General features: G+C 39.6%; 2 protein-coding genes across 6 annotated transcripts in view; both read left to right on the top strand.

Annotated features, from left to right (window-relative positions):
- Window positions 1-908: 908 nt before the first annotated feature.
- LOC110976762 (scavenger receptor class B member 1-like) lies at window positions 909-16,687 on the top strand. The gene is made up of 13 exons (XM_022230325.2): window positions 909-1,116; window positions 3,547-3,681; window positions 4,353-4,510; window positions 6,512-6,653; window positions 6,990-7,193; window positions 7,330-7,471; window positions 8,118-8,187; window positions 8,920-9,080; window positions 9,405-9,523; window positions 11,264-11,337; window positions 11,797-11,848; window positions 14,233-14,412; window positions 15,096-16,687. Exons 2-13 carry the CDS (start codon window positions 3,565-3,567, stop codon window positions 15,189-15,191), a joined length of 1,515 nt encoding a protein of 504 aa, XP_022086017.2. The 5' UTR covers window positions 909-1,116; window positions 3,547-3,564; the 3' UTR covers window positions 15,192-16,687.
- Window positions 16,688-17,973: 1,286 nt separating this feature from the next.
- Window positions 17,974-19,533, top strand: part of LOC110976795 (calpain-B-like) — a 48,755-nt gene continuing 47,195 nt past the window's right edge. For all 5 annotated transcript variants that reach the window (XM_022230381.2, XM_022230379.2, XM_022230377.2 and 2 more), the window contains exon 1: window positions 17,974-18,129. The gene's annotated coding sequence lies outside the window, so the exon portion shown is untranslated. The remainder of the gene's footprint in view (window positions 18,130-19,533) is intronic.

Here is a 19,533-nt window from a genome sequence, read left to right as displayed (position 1 = left end):
AAGATTTTCGACCAAGAAGCAATGTTTCCTCAATGATTCAAAATCCGTGGATGGAAATCTCTCTCATAGGCTCACTTTTCTGTCTCCATCCGTCACAAAGTTAAAGTGGGTTCTGATCATTATGGTTAGCTCCGGACAAAATCTTCTGTTTCCTTTTCCCATCAATCAGCACAAAACTTTACAAGTTTTTCTTCATACCCAGGACTCTTGTGGAATGGAACCATTTGTCAGCTGAAATAAGGAAAGCTACAAAAAATGATACCTCTAGGACACATTAAGTCATTATCATTAGTAAGAGGCACCCAACACATGTATTAAGAGTCAGCTAGCCACACGTACCTGCAACTTAGAATATCCCTTACGTATTTGTTGCAAGACTTAGAAGAAGAAGAAAACGCAAATTTGGAATCAGTTACTCTGTCTCGTTTTCTTTTTCTGTCTCATTTTCTGTATGTAGTACGAAGTGGGACTGGTTACTCGGGATAAGCTACCTCTTTCACAAGCCCGCATGCTCCAACTTGCATGATCAAGGAGGTAGGAAGAGTACCTCCATGGTTATATTGAGGTGGGCACAACTCAGTGCTTTTTCGACCTCCGTAGTTTGATATTTCCTACCTCCATGGTTTGACTACTATTTGGGGGTATTTTTAGAGTCGGAAACGCGACGCCAGAGGAGTGCCCCCAACCCCAGGCGACGCTGTTCGGATTTTGCATTGCTTCCTGTGCATTTTATGCAACCCTGATACGAAGGCCTTGGAACCGCACGCAGTACGATAGCTAATCTTGGGTTCAAGCCGCCTTTCGCGGAGCTAGGATCCGATATACGTGCGGTGTGTGGTGGGTACTTGTAATTCGTCTGGACGGTGATATTTCGCGTCACAGAATACACAGGAAGGTGTTGAAAACAAGACTACACGATAGCGTGATCGATGTACTTCGATAGTGGCCTATTGTGTAATTCAGGGCCGGTTTTGTCGTCTCACCCGACAGTCTGACCGTCATGGTGTTTATAGGCCTACCCGTCAAACTCTCTGGGGTTCGTCGTCCGTCGGTATTGGGCCCAAAATGAAATAGAACATCAGCGCCTACTCAGCAGTTAATATTCGAGTGCATGATGTGAGTTGGCATCGCTTGTTACCAGCCTGTGCACACATTTAATTGCAGTACATTTTGTACTGTATATGTGCACGTCAATACCACGTATCAGCACTGTAATTGAATAGTAAAGCAGCTGGTTTTTGAAATATAAACACACAAGAGCCGTCCATCTCATGCCAAAAAATTAAAAGAATACAATGTATAGGACGATGTACACAAAGCTTGGTTCGGAGTACGACATTATAAGTTTTTATAATTTACTGATTTGTCGAAAAAGTGAAGTGAACATGTATGATGTAGCTCAGAAACTGTGGCTTAGCTGTCAATTGTCATGACTGCAGGAAGGTCCTTTTCAAGTAGACCTACATGTAGGCCTAAAACACAAATGTTAAGATGTCATGCTTTTGGGCTAGAGTTACCATACCATTGCAGTATGTTGTACTCAGTGATTCAGTAATTATGGGCTTTACGTATGTACAAATGTACTGTATGTTAAAAATCTGGAGAAAGAAACACTGTGATTGGGGCAGGGAAGAAATTCTGTAGTCGACATATGTGTAGAGCTATAAAACTGGAGCACTAACTTCTCATTCTCTGCGCGGAGAAACTTTGACGTCGGCCTAGGTGCAGACATTTTAAACCCATGTGCATGCTGGTAGATCATTCAAAATCAGATACAATGGATATCGAATAATGTATTTGAAATGCAATGGTAGATGGCTGTCTTTCAATAAATAAGCTAGGCCTGTGCTAAATTAAAAAGTCTTTCTCTTAATTCAGTCATTGTTAAATGAGTTGATGGCTCTGGTGCAGCGGCTGTCATACGCATGGGGTACTAATAAAATTTGATTTTCAAAATGTCATGGCAAAATTCATGTGCAGTGATGCGCACGCGTTTGTGTTTTTTGGTGCAGAGCAAAATGAAATGCTGATTTACTGATTATGCTTTCATACATATGGTTGACATATCGTCTTAGAATATAGATGCAGATATATATGCAAATAACCGTACAAAAGCCTTACAAAATTTAGTGTTTTCCATGGGTTTGTGTACAAACATAGATGAACCCAGCAGGCATCACTTTTTACTTGAGTCAGTGCTCTATATCGCTCTGTGATATTAGACCATCACAACTTTGGTTTGTCATGATCATGAAGAACTTGAAGAAGTTTATGGGACAGTCCTTTTTTTTAGGACCTTGCTGCTATATAGGTAAAGAATGGAAGACCCATTCCAGGCGTTCGGACGCTTCCAAGCAGTCAAAACATTTTGGTGTCTTTCCTGAACCCTCCAGAGCGCTTCACCTCAACTTTCTTTCTGACTCCAAAGAAGTCTGGCGATTGGCGTCCCAATCTGGCGATTGGCATCCCATCGTGATGTGATGGCAGCGTTAGCCACAAGGCACGTGTTGTGTGTCCTTGAGATTTTGACGATCGTTCATGTTTCTTATGGGTTTGCACCTTAAGTCTGCACATGTGCTACCTCCAATCTTCTGTCGGCAGGAGCTAGGCCCATATTTACTTTAGTTCCACCCCAAGAAGGCGAGTTTTGGAGATTTTAACATCCTCCATGTCTGAGGGTCCTCTTGCATACATGTATGTTGGTGTGCTTGTGTTTTATGGGATGGGCACCTGTTTCCAACAGTATGGCGCCATATTGGATTGTCAGCACGTGAACTACTGCAGAGCCCCATACCTGGCTTGTTCATCATCGTTAACTGCTTTTGTCACCAGCAACTGCAAACTCTCCAGTACCATTCAGCTTTTGCCCACTCCAAGTAGTCCGCTTGACCTTGGCCCAACTAGGGTTTTTCCACAGGTTCATTGCATACCACACTGATAGTACTGCAACCCGACAATTTGATTTGAGGTTGCTAAATGGTGACATCCATCTGAATCTGGGTCCTCCCGGGCTTCCTTGTGGGGATTGCCAGAAAGGTGTCCGGAAAAATCAACACGGGATACAGTGGTATCATGCTAACTGTGTCAGCATGAGCACAACAATATACCGATACATGTACAACATCTTGGCCACTTCTACTGTCCCATGGACTTATCACCTCTGTGAGTCGTTCTGCTTCTCAGATTCCGTCTTCCAGTCAAGCCCTGAGTACACTGTTCCCTTAATATCAAAAACTAAGTCAGTATATAAAAAAGGGGTCACTGGATTATACCTCAACGCAAGAAGAATCAGAAACAAAAACAATATGGGCATATTCTGAAGTCTAATTCACCTGATCTACCTGATTCACCTGATCTACCTGATTCACCTGATCTACCTGATTCACCTGATCTACCTGATTCACCTGAGCTCAGTGCATGTCTGCAGTACATGTACAAGTTTTAGGGAGTTATATTGTTGAAGATTTCATGACATGAGGCGCAGTGGTTTGCAAAATTAACAATGCAGAGATCCATTTTCCAGTGAAGTTGTCCTTACTCTTCCAGAGCCTGGGACTTTGTACCATGGCAGGCTACAGAGGGCAGCTTGGCTGTGTTGTCATGGGAGCGCTGCTGGTGATTACGGGCGCCGTTCTTATCCCTGTCGTGTGGAATGCTGTCAAACACTCACTGATGTCAAAGGTAATGAAGGAGTGAACCAATCTATTGAAGTGAGGTTAGTTTCCCAGTAATAAATCAAGTGTGTTTGGATTCTTTATTTGAATTGTCACCATTTTAAAGTTTGGTTCTGGAACTGTTGCTGTACTAGTTCTTAGACCTGAATTTCATGTCACTCAGTTATCAAATTAAACGTGTTAGGAATAGAGGTTTGTGGTTGCACCCTGCAAGAAGATCTATCTCTGAGCATGTGTGGTTATGAAGAGAACCGGAGGTAAGTCAAGGTTCCAGACAGTATGCTCTGTCTGTCATCAGGAGACTGCAGAGGGTGCCGTGATGAAGCTGCTTATAATGTGTATGGAGATGGTGAGTTGTGGAGAGGATGCTAATTCAGGACGACAGACGGAGCATACTGCCTGGAAAAGTTGAGTAACCTCCGCTTTTTCAGAACCGCACATGCTCAGAAAGAGATATACTTGCAATTTGCTACCGCAAACCTTTTCATCTAACTTGCCACCGTCACCATAGAAAGCTTCGAAGCTCATAAAAACGTATGTGTAGAAGTGTCTACATTGAGACCCAAATTAGAAAGTAATGTACCTGTAACCATTATTTTTGCATTTGAGGATGGTGTTTCACGGAGCACAATCCATTGAGGGCTTGATCTAAACCCAGGATTTATTTGAAACTTGTAGCTCATGGTATTGGAGCCTTCATCAATGGTCTACAGTATTTGGAAGGAGCCCCCTTTCATCATCTACTGGAGGTTCTACTTTTTTGACGTGGCCAACCCAGCTGAAGTCGTAGAAGGTGCCAAGCCAAGTTTGGCGCACAAAGGGCCATATGTTTACAGGTAAAGCACCGAGGAGAATCTAAATCTAGGAATGGTCACAGGTTAACTTTCTCCCGTAATATAACTTAAGTTTTTTGAAGATTTCACCTTTAGTTTTTATTGAGATTTGTTGGAGTTTGTCTTTTACTCTGTCTTCTACTGACCAAAAATGGGAAAGTTCATTTTACAAATTGAGGCATTTTCCTGTCCTTTGCTGATATCCACACTGTCCTCAACTTTCTAATTGATTTGTAGTTTTTACCGAAAGTGATAATTTGACAAGGTGACTTTCTGAACTGTGGTAATTGTTTTTTGTAAGCTTTTACTCCAGTGCTTTAAATATGTTTGAAACAGTTTCATTCCTGTGGAGTGTAAGGGAGCGTCTCAAAAAACGGGAACGTTCCCCGTTGGAAGCTAGTGTTCCACGTTCCAGACCAATCCAGGCAGAGTTCCGTTGGGAACGCATGTTCCCAGTGGAACGGTCCTGCTGTTATATTTGCAATTGGGAAGAAAGATTTCTGGCATTCATTTTCTACACCGTGTTTCTGAAGGACGGCAGCTGGAGCGCAGCATTTTGTGATTTACTCCTCAAGAAGGTTAACTTTTGTCCCGTTTTTCCTTTCCATATTCACCACGGCATAGCTTACCATGCAATGAATTGCAGAGTATATCTGGACACTGTTAATTTTCTTGTGTTAATGTTAACATCTGTACTCGCAAGTGTTTTATTCATTCTTGCATGGTAGAGGGATTTATCATCGCAGTGTTTCCACCCGTAAGTATTCCATAATATCAGAACAACAAAAAAGTAGGTTTTTGGAGGATTTATGAATCACAGGTTCTGTATAACCAAGTTTAGCCAATGTTTTCTTGCAGGAAAGTAAATTAAGGGGTACTGTTTTAAAAGTTAACTTCCAGGATCTCTGACCTTTCCAAACCTCACCAAATTTCACTTGCCCATTAGGGTCGGTCCACAAATTGCAGATTGTGGAGTATGCTGTTGTAGGGTTAATGGCACCTTTGGAAAGTTATGCCCCGTGTGCTAGACGTCATTAGAGTTGCTGAGTCACAGTGAGATTGTCCGCTGTGTCTGGACAGTAGGCTTGAGCTTTGTGAGTGGTGACGAGTAAGGAAGGAAGGAAGAGATTTGCCTTAGCAAAAAAGTATGTGTACTAACTCTAAAATCTTGTTCAAGGAGCTTTTATAGCAAAGATAAGGCTTGTATGTACATGTACATGTAAGCTAGCGATTGTTTGCAGATGTGAATTATGAAGGCAAGCCTTGGAAAGCAAAACAATATCATGCAAAAGTGTAAAATATGAATCAGATGTAAAATTAAAGTGGGTGATATGAGTGCCAGTAATCCTCCAGACATGGATATGCCACAGTGTCCTGCAAGACAGCTGTCTCTCTTGCAATTTAAGAGCCCATGCTCCGCTGGTACTTCGCAGGCTGCATACTCCAGGTGTCGATGGGTGGCATTCTGTCTCGCCAATCACTTCACGACTCATCACACCAAAATAAAATAACTAAAAAAGAACAAGTATGGAGTGCGCAAGGTGAGATGTGAGTGAATACACATAGGTTGTGGATGTACAAAGTGGAAATGAAAGTTGCATGAGGACAGATGTTAAATATTAATACTTTTGATAAAGTTCAGCAAGTGGGAAATATTGTAGGTGGAGTTAAAGCATGCAAAGAGATTGTTAAGTGTGCTTTACTTTTAGAAATACTTTAGTTGTGAGTAAATTGCAATCAAGAATTTGGAAAAATACTTCACTGCTCTTATCAAATGTTTTGCTTGGCCCTAATCAGAACATTATATGAAAACTAGTTAGCATGCAAATACTTGTTGTCGGCCTTTTCAATCCCATTCAGCCAAGAGCGTACAGGTAATTTCAACATAGTGTGCTTCAGATAGAGAATTGAGCTATGGGTGAGCAAGGGCAGTTGGTTTTATAAAGAACTTTCATACAAGAAATCTCAGATATTGTCATTTCTTTGCTATATTTCATTGTATAGGCTAGAGATGCACCGACAGAACCTGACCTTGAATAGCAACAGTACTATATCTAACATGCCAGTCTACAGCTACTTCTTTGAGCCAGGAATGTCGGTGGGTCCAGAGTCGGACTCTTTCACGGCTGTCAATGTGCCCTATGTTGTGAGTATCAGGTTTGTGTAGGTCTGTAGCAAATGGCCCAGGTTGGTGAAATGGATACTGCTGTTTGTCAATGGACTGTAGTGGGAGAATACAGTTAACAAGACCCAAATTTGGACTGGCAAGCAATTGATTGTTAGTAAGATATTTCTCAGTACTGTTGCTTGTTTCTCTTCTGTGATATTCACTGCATTCATTCAGCAGTATTGTGCAATGACTTAATTGCAAATATATTTGTATAAAGGAGCCTCTGTCGCTAAGAAAATTGTGCACTCTCTTGGTCAAGCTCGAGGTCATAGTATAATTCAGACTTGGTATGGCGTTTATTGTTCTCCACAGACGGTTGCTCACATGCTAGATTGGCTACCCAAAGAAGCTAAAGAGGCACTGAGTCTCCTGTTAGATGGAATGCATGAGCATCTCTTTAAAACGTTAACTGTCAGGGAGCTTCTCTGGGGATACGAAGATGAGGTGTTGAAGATAGCCAGCAGATTTTTTACAATTCCAGGAATGCCGGGCGGCAAATTTGGCTTCCTTGTGGATGTGAGTCATTGCTTTTCTTCCTTTTGTTTTGAGGTAACAAAGAGTTGTGAAATATGGTGTCAGACCAAGAGGAAAAGAATAACGGAGAAAGCTCTCATTTTAATAAAAGCATCTCCTGCTCTCATGTCTTCATCAGCAAAACGGAAGTGCCCATGATGATTTCACAGTATTCTCAGGAAAGGAGGTGCGATCCCGGATCAACCTAATCCAGCGGTGGAACGGGAATGATAAGTTAACCTGGTGGTTAACTCCAGAGGCCAATATGATCAATGGCACAGGTAGGTCAAAGGTCATTTTGCTACAGACGTCATTAAGTGAATTTCATTTTGAACTCTTAATTGGTCTACTTTATTTTCACTTGGTGCTCTTCATAAACTGTAAGAGGAGCACTTCCCCGACAAGTTTGAGTAACAAACATTTGTCGACCACAGGTCTATTCTCCTCGGTAACCGATCATATGCACAAAATACATTGTTGATTGCGTATCTCCGCAGTGGTCCAGAATTGTGAAAGAAGTACCCATGAAATATTGTTCTTGTACAGTGAAAAGGGTACTGACTAGATTATTGTGCTGTGCATATTAGACAAAAACTGAACATCAAATGGCATTGGGCAAAATCAATAAAAGCTTATTTCATTTGACAGTAGGGTACATAAGAGAATTGTATTCCTTCTAGATCTATTAATAGTGCCAGCCTTGCCCTCAGTGTTGTATAACTAATGCTGTCGGTTGTTTTTCTTCAAGTTAAGTCTTACATTTAGTCAGTTTTGTAAGCTAGGTTTCAAGGGAAAGAAATATTGTCACTCAAGTCCAAGACAGAAACTTTAATTGGCAACAACTTCCTCTCATACTGTGTAATTAGTATATTTAGAGCAAACGTGGCATTTACCAAAACTTCTTTATATTTTCTTATACCTTTGCAGATGGTGTAATGTTTCATTCATTTGTTACAGAGAAGGATACGTTATATTTGTTTCAGCCAACTTTATGCAGGTAAACAATTTATTTTCGGAAATAATTAAAAGTTTCATGTACATGCTTACAATAAAGGCCCTTTTCTAATTATAGAAACTAAGATTTAAAATTGTGTTTTGCTTACTTTATTAAAATGTTTGCTTTATTGAGCCATCAATGAAATGACTTTTGCTGTAAAATTAAATTATGACACCGCAGACGTAATATTTCTGATACCTCATATTTATTCATGACTTGCTATGAAACATTATGACATGGTAGACTAATTTTAATGATGTCATTAGGCCTACTTCAATCAGGCTTTTTCGGACCCTATCACATGTTGGTCCCTATCACGTTGGTTCAAGCGCTGTGCTGTCTGAATGGTCCTTCAAGTCCAGTGCGACTTTACACGTAATATATGTACATATACATTTGGCTTCCATGTTTTTATGCATGATATACCCACAACTCAATTATTCAGTGATATCATCAGAATTCCAGGTGCAATTTTATTGGACAAAAAATGCTTTATTACCGTAATTGCTGAATGCATAATTTCCATAAGAAAATGCATCTTTGTACTGCCACAAGATTAATTTTAACTACTCGTAGTAATGTTTATCTTCTCATAATTTGCAGTCTTCCTACATCTCATAAATTAGAAATCTACATAGCCTGATGTTTCGATCTGGCAAAATCTTTCTGAATGGCAAAGAGCCCTTAAATCTTCATATTAAGCAATCTCCCCATGACTGTATTTCATTCTAGGTCTATGCCCTACGTCTTTGACCATCCCCTGTCAAGTTTCTACTTGCCGCCAACTGTGTACCAGAACGGCAGCGTGTACCCACCCAATGCAGGTTTCTGTGATGTGAAGACTGAAGACTGTGGACCTTCAGGGCAAATGAGGGTAGACAAATGTCGATTCGGTGGGCCACCTGTTAAAGTTTACCCTGATTTTTATCCATTCCCCGGGCATTTGCCAAGTTACATTAGTAGAGCAATCATGTGAAAACATAATCAATGGATTTGACGTTGACATTCCATGAACATGTCAGACACAGGCTACATGTACATGTAATTGATGGTTTGGGATAAAAAATGATTAATGCTTGTGAAGTTTCAAAGATTGTGTTGCCTTGTGAATGGGCAATGCATTCATTTTGACCGTGCCATAGTGGTTGTGTCATTCCTGGGTAGTCGTTCATCAGCTCAGATTGTGATACTTCCTTTAATGCTTTTTCTCCTTACAGGTGTTCCAACTTCCATATCCAATCCCCATTTCTTGTATGGAGACAAGTCACTGATTGATGGTGTGTATGGGCTTGCACCAGATCCTAACAAGCATAAGAATTATTTCTCCGTGCAGCCTGTGAGTACACTTTTTCAAGTTTCAGTGGAAGTGATTTGCAGTGCAGTGCACTGCCCAGCTTTTGCATCAGAGAGGCATTTTTTTTTACTTCACGATCAACATCTTGCTTGTATAATTCCACAATAACTCCCAAGTCTTTTCGCAAAAGCAATGTCGTTTGATGACTTCTCCCATCGTGTACTGCAGTATAGGCCCCTCATGGTGACCTGTTGGTGGCGTGCTGCGTGGTACTTTGCTTCTATGTTTTGGAGAGATGCTTGAGAGTGGATATGTTTTTGGTCCGTTTTATAAACAGACATTCTGGGTATCCAGTTGACTGTCTAACATACTGGATGAAGTGCTGATTGCTTGGTTAGGACTTTCAATGCCTGGCTAGTTTGCTCCTTGGCTGATTGGTTGCTCACTGAACTAGCTGACTATCTGGCTATGAACTTAACCCTTCAAGCAGACCAGGTGTGGTAGTCAACTTGTTGAAATTGGTTGGCTTATCAATTGGTTAGTTTAGTTGTGGCTTGTTTCATCACTGATAGAGTCATCACTTGGATACCTGCCAGGTTGGCTATGTGGGTCAGCTGGTAGGGTAGATTTCTGACTTGTAAACGTCTGATCTCTTCTGAGCTCATCCTTAGTTATTTGTTGCTCAGCGTACAGTGTAGGAATGAGTGCAACATCGTTGTCTTCATTACATCTGACACGGGGTTAACTCATTTATCCACACATTCATTTATACATCACAGCTGTAGTTTTGCTGCCAACGATTGGCAAGCAATTGCTAGCTGTCATTACAACATCAAAGGTAATTGGCAAGCATTGCCATAGTTTTGTTTGCCCATTACAAAAACAATTTTTGATCTGTTAAGGTTAGATAACAAAAGTAGGCTATGAAAACCCGGTAAAACCAATAACTAATTTGCTGATACATGTGACCCATCCTGTGAAAACGAGTCACAAGTTGCTAGAGCCACTTTGGAGTAAAGTCCTGATGAATAATTTTGCACAGTGCAAATCAATAGGAACTGCAGCATTTTTCACGATGGAATATCCACTTCCATCAGTATGCCAAACTGAGTGATACATCAAAACAAAAAGCTCAATCTGCTCTTTCCAATACATATGAAAACTCAGAAAGTGGCTCTGGCAACTTATGACTCATTTTCGCAGAGCGGGTCACATATTGGTAGCAAATTTGTTACATTTAAGTTGTTTTTTATATTAATGATTCATTTACACCATCTTGACTTAGGCTACATCCAAATCTGTTGTCTAGAGCTTGGTCTTGGTCTTCACACCATTGGAAATATGCGGAGACACACAGTCAATAGACCTAGCCATAGCTCTGGAAGCCCATTTTGGACACAGCCTTAGCTTCTATCAGCATCCTAATTTTGCCTTCAAATTCTTCAACCTAGTGCATTCTGGTACACAACCCCCCCCCCGGCTATAAATCTCTCTCATAGGATGCCATCTTTGAAGGAAAATTACAACTGTGTTTTCAACATCATCGGGTGCGTGGGCACACATTGTGCAAATTGTTCCATACATGTGTTGGTCCAAATATCTTCAAAATATGGCACAGATGATGTGCATCACGAATATTGGAAGTCTAAAATGTTGATGTACTCGTCAATTTGGGGGAGATGATGTCATTTGAGGGAGACCTATATACTAATATCTGACTTTATTTGTATAGTTTACTTTTTAAAATCAAAACTACATTGTTGAATTTCATTTTCATTGCAGATATTAGGAGTGACCTTCGAACTGAAGTTTCGGCTTCAACTGAACTTGTACTTAAAACAAGTGGCTGGTTTTAGGTACATGTAGGCTAAGTTTATTTTTGGTTGACCCTTACTCCCTTATGCCATATACCCTCTAAAAGTTTGAGTTCCTCAGTTTCCCTCATTCTCAGAAAAGTTAAAATCTTTGTTCTTGCGGCCTCCAAAAACATTTTTACCAAACTAAGCAGTCGCTTCAATCCAGCAATGTCATCAATAGTATCAAAGGGGGTCTGCACTCAAAGAGGGCTTTCACAATCCATCAAAATAGGAATCAGGTTATGCCCTCTAAAATCCATGAGTGGCATTTTTTACTTTTGCCCCGCACAAGTCAATTAAAAAATTGTGCAGTGATGTCAAGTTCCAGCCATGCAGCAGTTGATTCCAATTCTGTTTTCCCTCATTGGAAAATCTTGTTGCCCACTTCTGCTAGTGATATCACTGTCTCAGATCACAAAGTTGCAACTTTTTTCACTTTGATGGTGTTTTCTCCCCCAGTGACACAGAAAAGCTCATTCCAGTTTACCTTCCAATGCTTTGGTTTGAGCAGGTGAGGTTTTTGTGTTGATATAGTATGCTTTACATCGTAGATGTCCTTTTATTTAAGTACCGTAATTTTCGGAATATAAGCCGTGGCTTGTACGTTGATTCTCGTGCTGAAAAATTGTCTCTGCACCTTATATGCCATGCGACTTATACAGCAACCTTTGAAGAATAAAATCAGTCAACTAAAGCCACGGCCGGGACACCCATACTGGTGGTGCAGGTATTTTTTTTTGGCTGTCATTTCCATCTGATAACTGGAACCCCAGAGAAAAATTTGAGTTGTCTGTTTTTAAGTTATTAACGGAATTCCCCAAGTCATGGAGTCATGAACACATCCATGAAATGTGTACGTAATCTTAAAGATAACTTGCTCTGCTGGGACACCATTTCTAGTGATTATTTTCCCGCTTTTTATTCATTCTCATGATGTATTTTTTGGGTACACAAATTATCATTTTTGTTACTTAGATTTTTATTCTTGTTACCTAAAGATTTCTTTCTACCAGTAAATAAAATCAAGGGCTTCAATGGTGTACCTTCATGTGGCATTTCGGGGTTGTTTTCACTTGAGTTTTCTGTTGACAACACTTTCCGTGGTCACGTGGTTATCGGTGAGAGCAGAATGGGTCTGCAGTAGCAGTAGGACTAGCCTGAAAACAGAATTTGTCATGATCATGGTGGTGTGTGCATTCAATATTCCATGTACAGCATGCATGCAAAATGAGCGGTTCCAGTGCGATGACTTGAACCGAGGTGTTGTGGTGGATTTTTCATTACTGAAGCGCGTTTGGCGGCGTTTTTTAATTGGTGTTTTTTATCAGCACCACAAAAACTTAGAGATAAATGTATGTAGTGCAATCAGTTACGGAGGTATTTTTTTACATAAAAGCCTGTCCTTTTGCAAGAAATATTCAGCCTGTGAGATAAAATGATCTTTCAACTTAACTGACTTCAAGTTGTCAAAATTTTATTGTCCGTCCCCAACCACATAACTTTTGCTGACCGCTTGGAAAAAAGGGCACAAACTGATGCACGGCCCACGCAGGACAATCATCCAGCCTGCAAAAATATTAAATATGAGGACTTAAAATTCACTTATTTTAACGGTGACACTCGTTTGCACTTTTCTTACATTTCTTAGGATTGCATGTATAGTGGAACCATTGATTCGCTGTACTGGCGTTTCAATACACAGCACCTGTGTGGTTGGATCGTCAGCACTGCTGTACGGCTTATAAGCTGGTGCGGCTTATACACTGACTTTAAATCTTAGTACGGCAAATTTGCATGCCGTGGCTTATACATCGGGTGGCTTATATTCCGAAAAATACGGCATTTCCTTGTATAAATTCAGGCAGTATTATTGTGATCCAATTATATACTTCATTGTTTAACTACATATTTTGTAACGTATGTCCTGTGAATTTCTTTCAAGTAGCCTATGATTTAATACCCTATTCACTTCCACTCAGTAAACCCAGATGCGATTGAATTGCTGCTTACCTTTTCAAGGGTTGTTACAGAAAGTTTGACCTTGGCCTAACTGTTGGTTGAAGTATCGAATGGTTTAATACATGGGAGCACTTGAGGTTGCACTCCCTGTAACACTCGAAGGCTGCCTTGAGTTAACCTTGCAGACAAACCACCTTCAAAACGGGTACTTCAAAACGGTGTAAAAACATTTACAATCTTGAGCTTAAGAACACTTCCTATTCATTGGGTTCTTTGGTTCAGGAACTGTTTGGGGTGGTTTTAAAGATGTTTTTTTCTTACAGATGGCTTACATGTATGAGTTGATATAGTACAAAAGGACAGTTACCATGTGCAATCAGCCACACTCTCTTCTTTCCTGGCCCTCGAGTAAGGCCCCATTCAACATTACCCTCAATAATAACAAGACGGAAATGAAAGATACTAGCATGTACATGTACAAGTCATGTTTTTAAAATTATCTCGCTGCAATGTCAAAGTATGCATAACTGGAAGAAAAATATTTGTAAGAATACAGAATTTTCTTTTTTTAACATTGAGAAATTAAAAGGAGACCAACACCAAGTTTTTGTTATTGTCAAGTACATGCACACAAATAGACAAGTTGGAATATTTTTTTCCACTGAAGGATAAAGGCCTGATCATTGTGTGGTCATTGTGCAAAGTATAATATATTTCATGAAGAAATATGTCTCTCTGAAAAATCAAAACGATCGATCAGCTTCACCAACATCTTTCCCACAACCTTTGATAATTTTAGTAATGTATCAAGGCTACCAATGAAGTCTGTCGCAGGAAATACATAATTCACACACAGCTTGATCTTGTCTCTCCGTTCAATTCATCTGAACTTGCATTCACTCGTCCATGTCCTGATATTTTCTCTGCACTTTTCAGTCGTTTGAAGCCAATGATTGGATGGTGAACACCTATGCGAGCCACGTCGGTACACCGACTCTAATCTGCCAGATTGGGGAGTACATCATGATAGGTGTTGGTGCTGTCATTATCGTGCTATCCCTGGCATTTCTCATCAGAAGATACAAAAGAAAGCAAAGTGATGAGGCTGAACCATTGGTAATTTGAAGGTTTTTGTTGAATCAGTGGGTTTGGTAACTAAAGATTATTTTTTTAGTATTAAAAAAAACCATATTTAATAAACATCAATAATGCAAATTCAAATTGACATCAGATAACAGTGTGCTCATGGTGTGTCTGTACTGCCAAACATTGAAAAATTGTATCGTAAATTAGCAATATTTGCAAATTGTCATTGGGAAAAACATCAGAAAATTGAATTTTACAATATGTTACTCAATTAATGGATGATGTGGTAATTATTTGCTGACAAAAAGTATTTGAATGACGGCTTCTTTTCAGGAAGCACAGGAGAGTCTAAAACATTTCATGCCAAAAATCTTGAACATGGACCATGTTGAAAACACTTGCCAGAAAAGAAAACAGTAGCATAACTTTAACAGAGCCTTATTGGTTAAAAGACACTTGTTAGGTACCTGTCAGATGCTTGAATTGTCAACCAACTAGAAAATTAGCATGTATGATAATTTGGCATTCAACTTAACAAAGCCGTAATTAAAAATGGAATGATTAATCAATCGAAATTAATAATTGAAAAAGTTTGGACCAATGTCACCTCTGCAAAGATATCCTTTTTTTAAAATTCAATTTTCAATTGCATAGTTTTGAACATCTTGAGTAGTGAAAATTGTTCATTTTGCTTTTTTTTGACGTATTGCCAGCTGTCTGATGCCAATCCTAGCACCAACTACACAGATAATGAAAATGAAGCCAACGTCTTCCCAAGCAATCATCAAGGGACTGTTCCTGTTTTATAGATGCCAACAGTGCAACCTGTTTATTTCCTGAGGCTTGTTACAAGCACAGAAGTATCGAGTGGAAAATGCCTGTTTTAGAAAAAAATAAATATTGACAAGATATCACATGGCATTGTGAGAGGTAACCTGTTTCAGCCAAGTAGAAGTTTCAAGTGGCAGTTAATAAATTGCATCCGCAGCAGATTCAGGTCATGCTATTTTGCTTTTTGGTTTTGTAAGGAAAACAAATTTCTCATGAATGTATGATATTTCTCAGATTTTTGATACACTGCCTACATGTATATGAGCAATTGCACTTCATTGTTGCGAGTACTTCAACAGTGTTGGGTTCGTTGTCATTTAAATGTTATTTGTACTTCCAATTTTTCTATAGGTAGACGTATCAATTTCTTGCATTATAATTTCCAGTAAAAAAATTCAACAAACCAAAGATTTGTTATACATGATCAGGTGAAATTAATTACATGGCAGGGAGTTGAGCAATTCTTGTGCAGTTGTCTTGGTTTGGCAATGGTCATAGTTTTGTGTTTCTAATTAAATTCTATAACTTTGTTGGAGAGAGAAAATGGTAACTGCGGCTGTAGTCGTTGCTTCCCAACAACTCAGGTAATGTGCATACAGAAATTGAAATATAATAGAAATAAAAGTTTATTCGTAATGCAATGTAAATTTCATTAACATACATGTACATGTATGTTCATATGCACTGTACAAATGATGTTTCAAACAATGAAAGCAGGAGAGGTAAAATTGTTAAACTAAATTTACAAGAAAAAGTTAGAAACTGTAGATGTTACTTAGTCAAGGTTTTTCTCAATGCAGTATCTGACCAAGTTTATACAATTTGTGTATTTCCCACCCCCAAGAAAGAGATCCTTCCCAAGAGTATAATAGGAGTGGTTACTGTTTTCATATTTGAAAAAAAAAACACATGCAGAGGTGGTGTGCTTGCCATAGGTCTTATGCACTGGTTGTCATGGAGACCAGTTGCTGTTTTTACAAATTGCCTAACTCCTCGGGTGCCTCAGCTTATGTGCACCGAGTGTGAGTGACGCCACCTCAGTAGCCATAGTAGTCACTGCTATGGGACAAGATAGAATGTTTTAGCTGCTTTAATTGCATACAGAGACAGTGACCGCTTTGCCTTCCTTCATCAGAGTCGGAGAATTTGGGATGTAATGGCGAGTATTATGATGTAAATATAATGATGACCATGATTTGACTGAAGTTAATGTCTGGATCAGTAGATGTCAATGAAAATGCATGGCATCGTGTCTAGTGTAATTGGGGCATTTCAAATTCTTTTGTGAGAGTTTTTGTCAACCTTATATGTTGTAATTTATGTATTTGTAAATTGTATTTCGTGAAGGAATTTTTGTATTGAGTTGGCAATATATTTTTGAAAATTTGAATATTTGCATAGTATTACATAATGAAATATGAAGAGATATTTTACGGGAATTTGAAATAACACGGGTGTGTCAATGGACAAATGATTTATGCATAATGTGAAGATTTGTGTCATTTCTCTCGTTGTTAGTTTGTGAATTCCGTATTGAGAATGGGAAGAATGGTTCCACTTTTGTTTTTAATTTTGCAACCCCCTCCACATAATCTCATGTCACTTTAATGAATTCCCCTTTTATTCCTGTTATTTATGTTAACATAAAAAGGTTAACAATTGAAATTCATCTGTGGCCTTTTTATTTAAGTTCCTTTAATTGCTGTAGATTCTGTATCAAGAAGAAACTCGACAGCAAAGAATGTTTGGGCCATGGAAAAATTGGAGTAAAATTATTCAGACATTTCATGGTGTTCTATACAAGTCACCCAAATGATTCTCCAGGGTCTTTGTAATAATACAGCTATGCAGGTCCTGGTTGTATTGTAAGCAATGTGCATTGCAAGGGGGCAATGTGGTGCATCCCTAACCCCCCCCCCCAGGGGAATTCAGAAGAGAAGGAGAGTGATAGAAAAAAGGGAGGAAAGGGGACGAAAAACACATAGTTGCTTCAAAAGATCTAGCTTGTTCGACCCCCTTCGTTGATAATTTAACCAGTGCTGCCGTGTCCCCCCCAAAAAACCTATTTATTTGCACTATTATTATTATTTATTCATGCCAATTCTTTTTCATCACAAGATGGGCATAGGAGAGGCAAAAGCAATATCAGTCACTGTGGTTTAAGACCTGCCACTCCTTATCAAGTTGTGTATAGAGTAAATAAATAGACATAAAAAAATGAAACACAGAAATACATGTGTTTGAAGCCAAAAGTTAGAACTTAATTTAAAAGGAATTAGGCCAACTGGAAATGAGTAAAGATAATGTACACAACTGAACATGAAATTAAATAAGTAACATGAATAAGCAGTTAATGATAAAGACATAATGAGTAAGACAGAATAAATACAAAATAATATATGCACAAATATAATACAAAAAATAACAGTAGGTAAGTGCACAATAAATGTAACGAACTCCCAGAACTGCCGACTTATTAATACGCAAATTATCCAGGGACTGCATGCCAGACCTACCTGGGGAAAAGCCCCCAACGCAAATTCACGGGTTCCCTGGGCAGTTTTAATTATATCGTTATGCCACTAACGCACACCACCGATTTGGACGTATCGGCAATGATCATAGTTGTTTCAGGCTATGACTGTTTACTGTGGTTTGAAACTGATAGAAAACGAAGCCGTAGCCACGGTACGGTCATATAGACGCGTCCTCTTCTATTCGGGCGGCTGTGAGGGCGCTGTTTGAAGCTGCTCTTGGCCTTGCCCCCGCCGCAAGTATGCATGCTGTTGAACCCCGGGGACCGGGAGTTTGCTGGCGTTCCCGGCCGCGCCCCGCTAAACCGTACCGCGTACGTACACAATTAGGCCCTTGCCGCGGCAGCTGCTGTGTGTCGTTCCTGGGATCCAGCTTTGAGAGGTAACCTATGAGGCTTTGTGGCTGTAATTTTTGTTTTTTAGCAGTGGCAGTCATTACTTGAAATGCACTTTTAAAAAACAGTTATAACTTGAAATAATGATATTATTTGGTGATTTGTTCTGGATAATCTGTGTGATCAAATCATTAATTTAAAAAAAAAGCATAGACGCTGCTCATCGTTCATCGAGCATGTCAAATATAGTGTCACCTTGTCATTGCGCGTGGCGCCTGAATGTTCAAGATGGGCAGAAAAATACGCCAACATCCGGAAAGAATGTTGCGTACTGACTGCACGTCAGCTGTCTAATGTTCGGGGAGTCAAGAAAAGTTTTTTCAAACTTCTCTAGAATTTGAAAAGTAAAATCGGAAATCTTTCTCAGTCCCGTTATGGCCAAGGCTTAGGCCTAGATTCATATCTTTTCAGCATCATGAGCATTTCTGCAGTGACTTACCTACATACATGTACATATACAGTGTACCTAACTGAGATAAATTAAGTGGAGGCAAGATGCAACATACTTTCCCATTGTCCAAGCAGATATCCACAGTAGTTAAATCTATTCACCATTCATGATAATATATCAAGGACCAATTTATTCTCCCTTGGTGGTGTCAATGCCTGTGGCAGTTGTGAGATCTGTCATTGAAACTGTGGAAGTATTTAAGAAGTTGACAGTGCATGACATCGTTGATACTGATGTTCTTTAGCCCTATTGTTTGTAAGCCTTCTTTATTTGTCTTTGTAAGTTTTAGTGCAAATACAAATATTGACCATATTGGTTACCTCTAAAACCAGACAGCACCCTACATATGTAAAAAAGGTCAAATTCTTTAAGTGTGACAGTTGAAGTACAAGTGTATGTTGTAGTCAGGGTTCTAAGCTGTTACAAGGCGGGAAAGCCTCGCATTCTGTGCAAAACAGATGCAAACTTTAGTATAATTTATTTTATTTTCAAAGTTCACACTTGGCCGTCTTTTAAAACACTAAAAAATCAAAGCTTTGATAGCCTTGCCCTAGACTGGCGTACACAAAAAACAGCATGGAGTGGCTTCATACAGTCCGATTGCCTTTCTTCGTATTGACCTGTTAAAGAGTGCATGCAGCTTCAGGAATACCGGGATATGGGGAGGGCAGTCTTTTGTGTTCTGCTCAGCTTAGATGAATGAACCCTTTGTCCACTTGTTGAGACTGAATAAAGGAAGGAAATATGTGTGTGACCCATTTTCTAGCGCAGCCTGACTGCTGAATAGTATCTCTGGGCAGACGCCTCCTCACTGGTAGGGTTTATGACGAGGAAGAGGTTGGGCTGGCCATGCATATTTTTGTCAAATTATGCACCATAATGCATGTATTAAGTCAATCTCACTGCGGGACCTCTAGGATGGGCTAAAAAATGCCCTGCA

Source organism: Acanthaster planci, linkage group LG01 (genome assembly GCF_054643075.1).
Source record: "Acanthaster planci isolate LZ-2023a linkage group LG01, COTS_SCS, whole genome shotgun sequence".
Taxonomy (NCBI): Eukaryota; Metazoa; Echinodermata; class Asteroidea; order Valvatida; family Acanthasteridae; genus Acanthaster; species Acanthaster planci.
The sequence above is the reverse complement of the archived record's forward strand: the minus strand, read 5'-3'. Positions and strand labels throughout refer to the sequence as shown.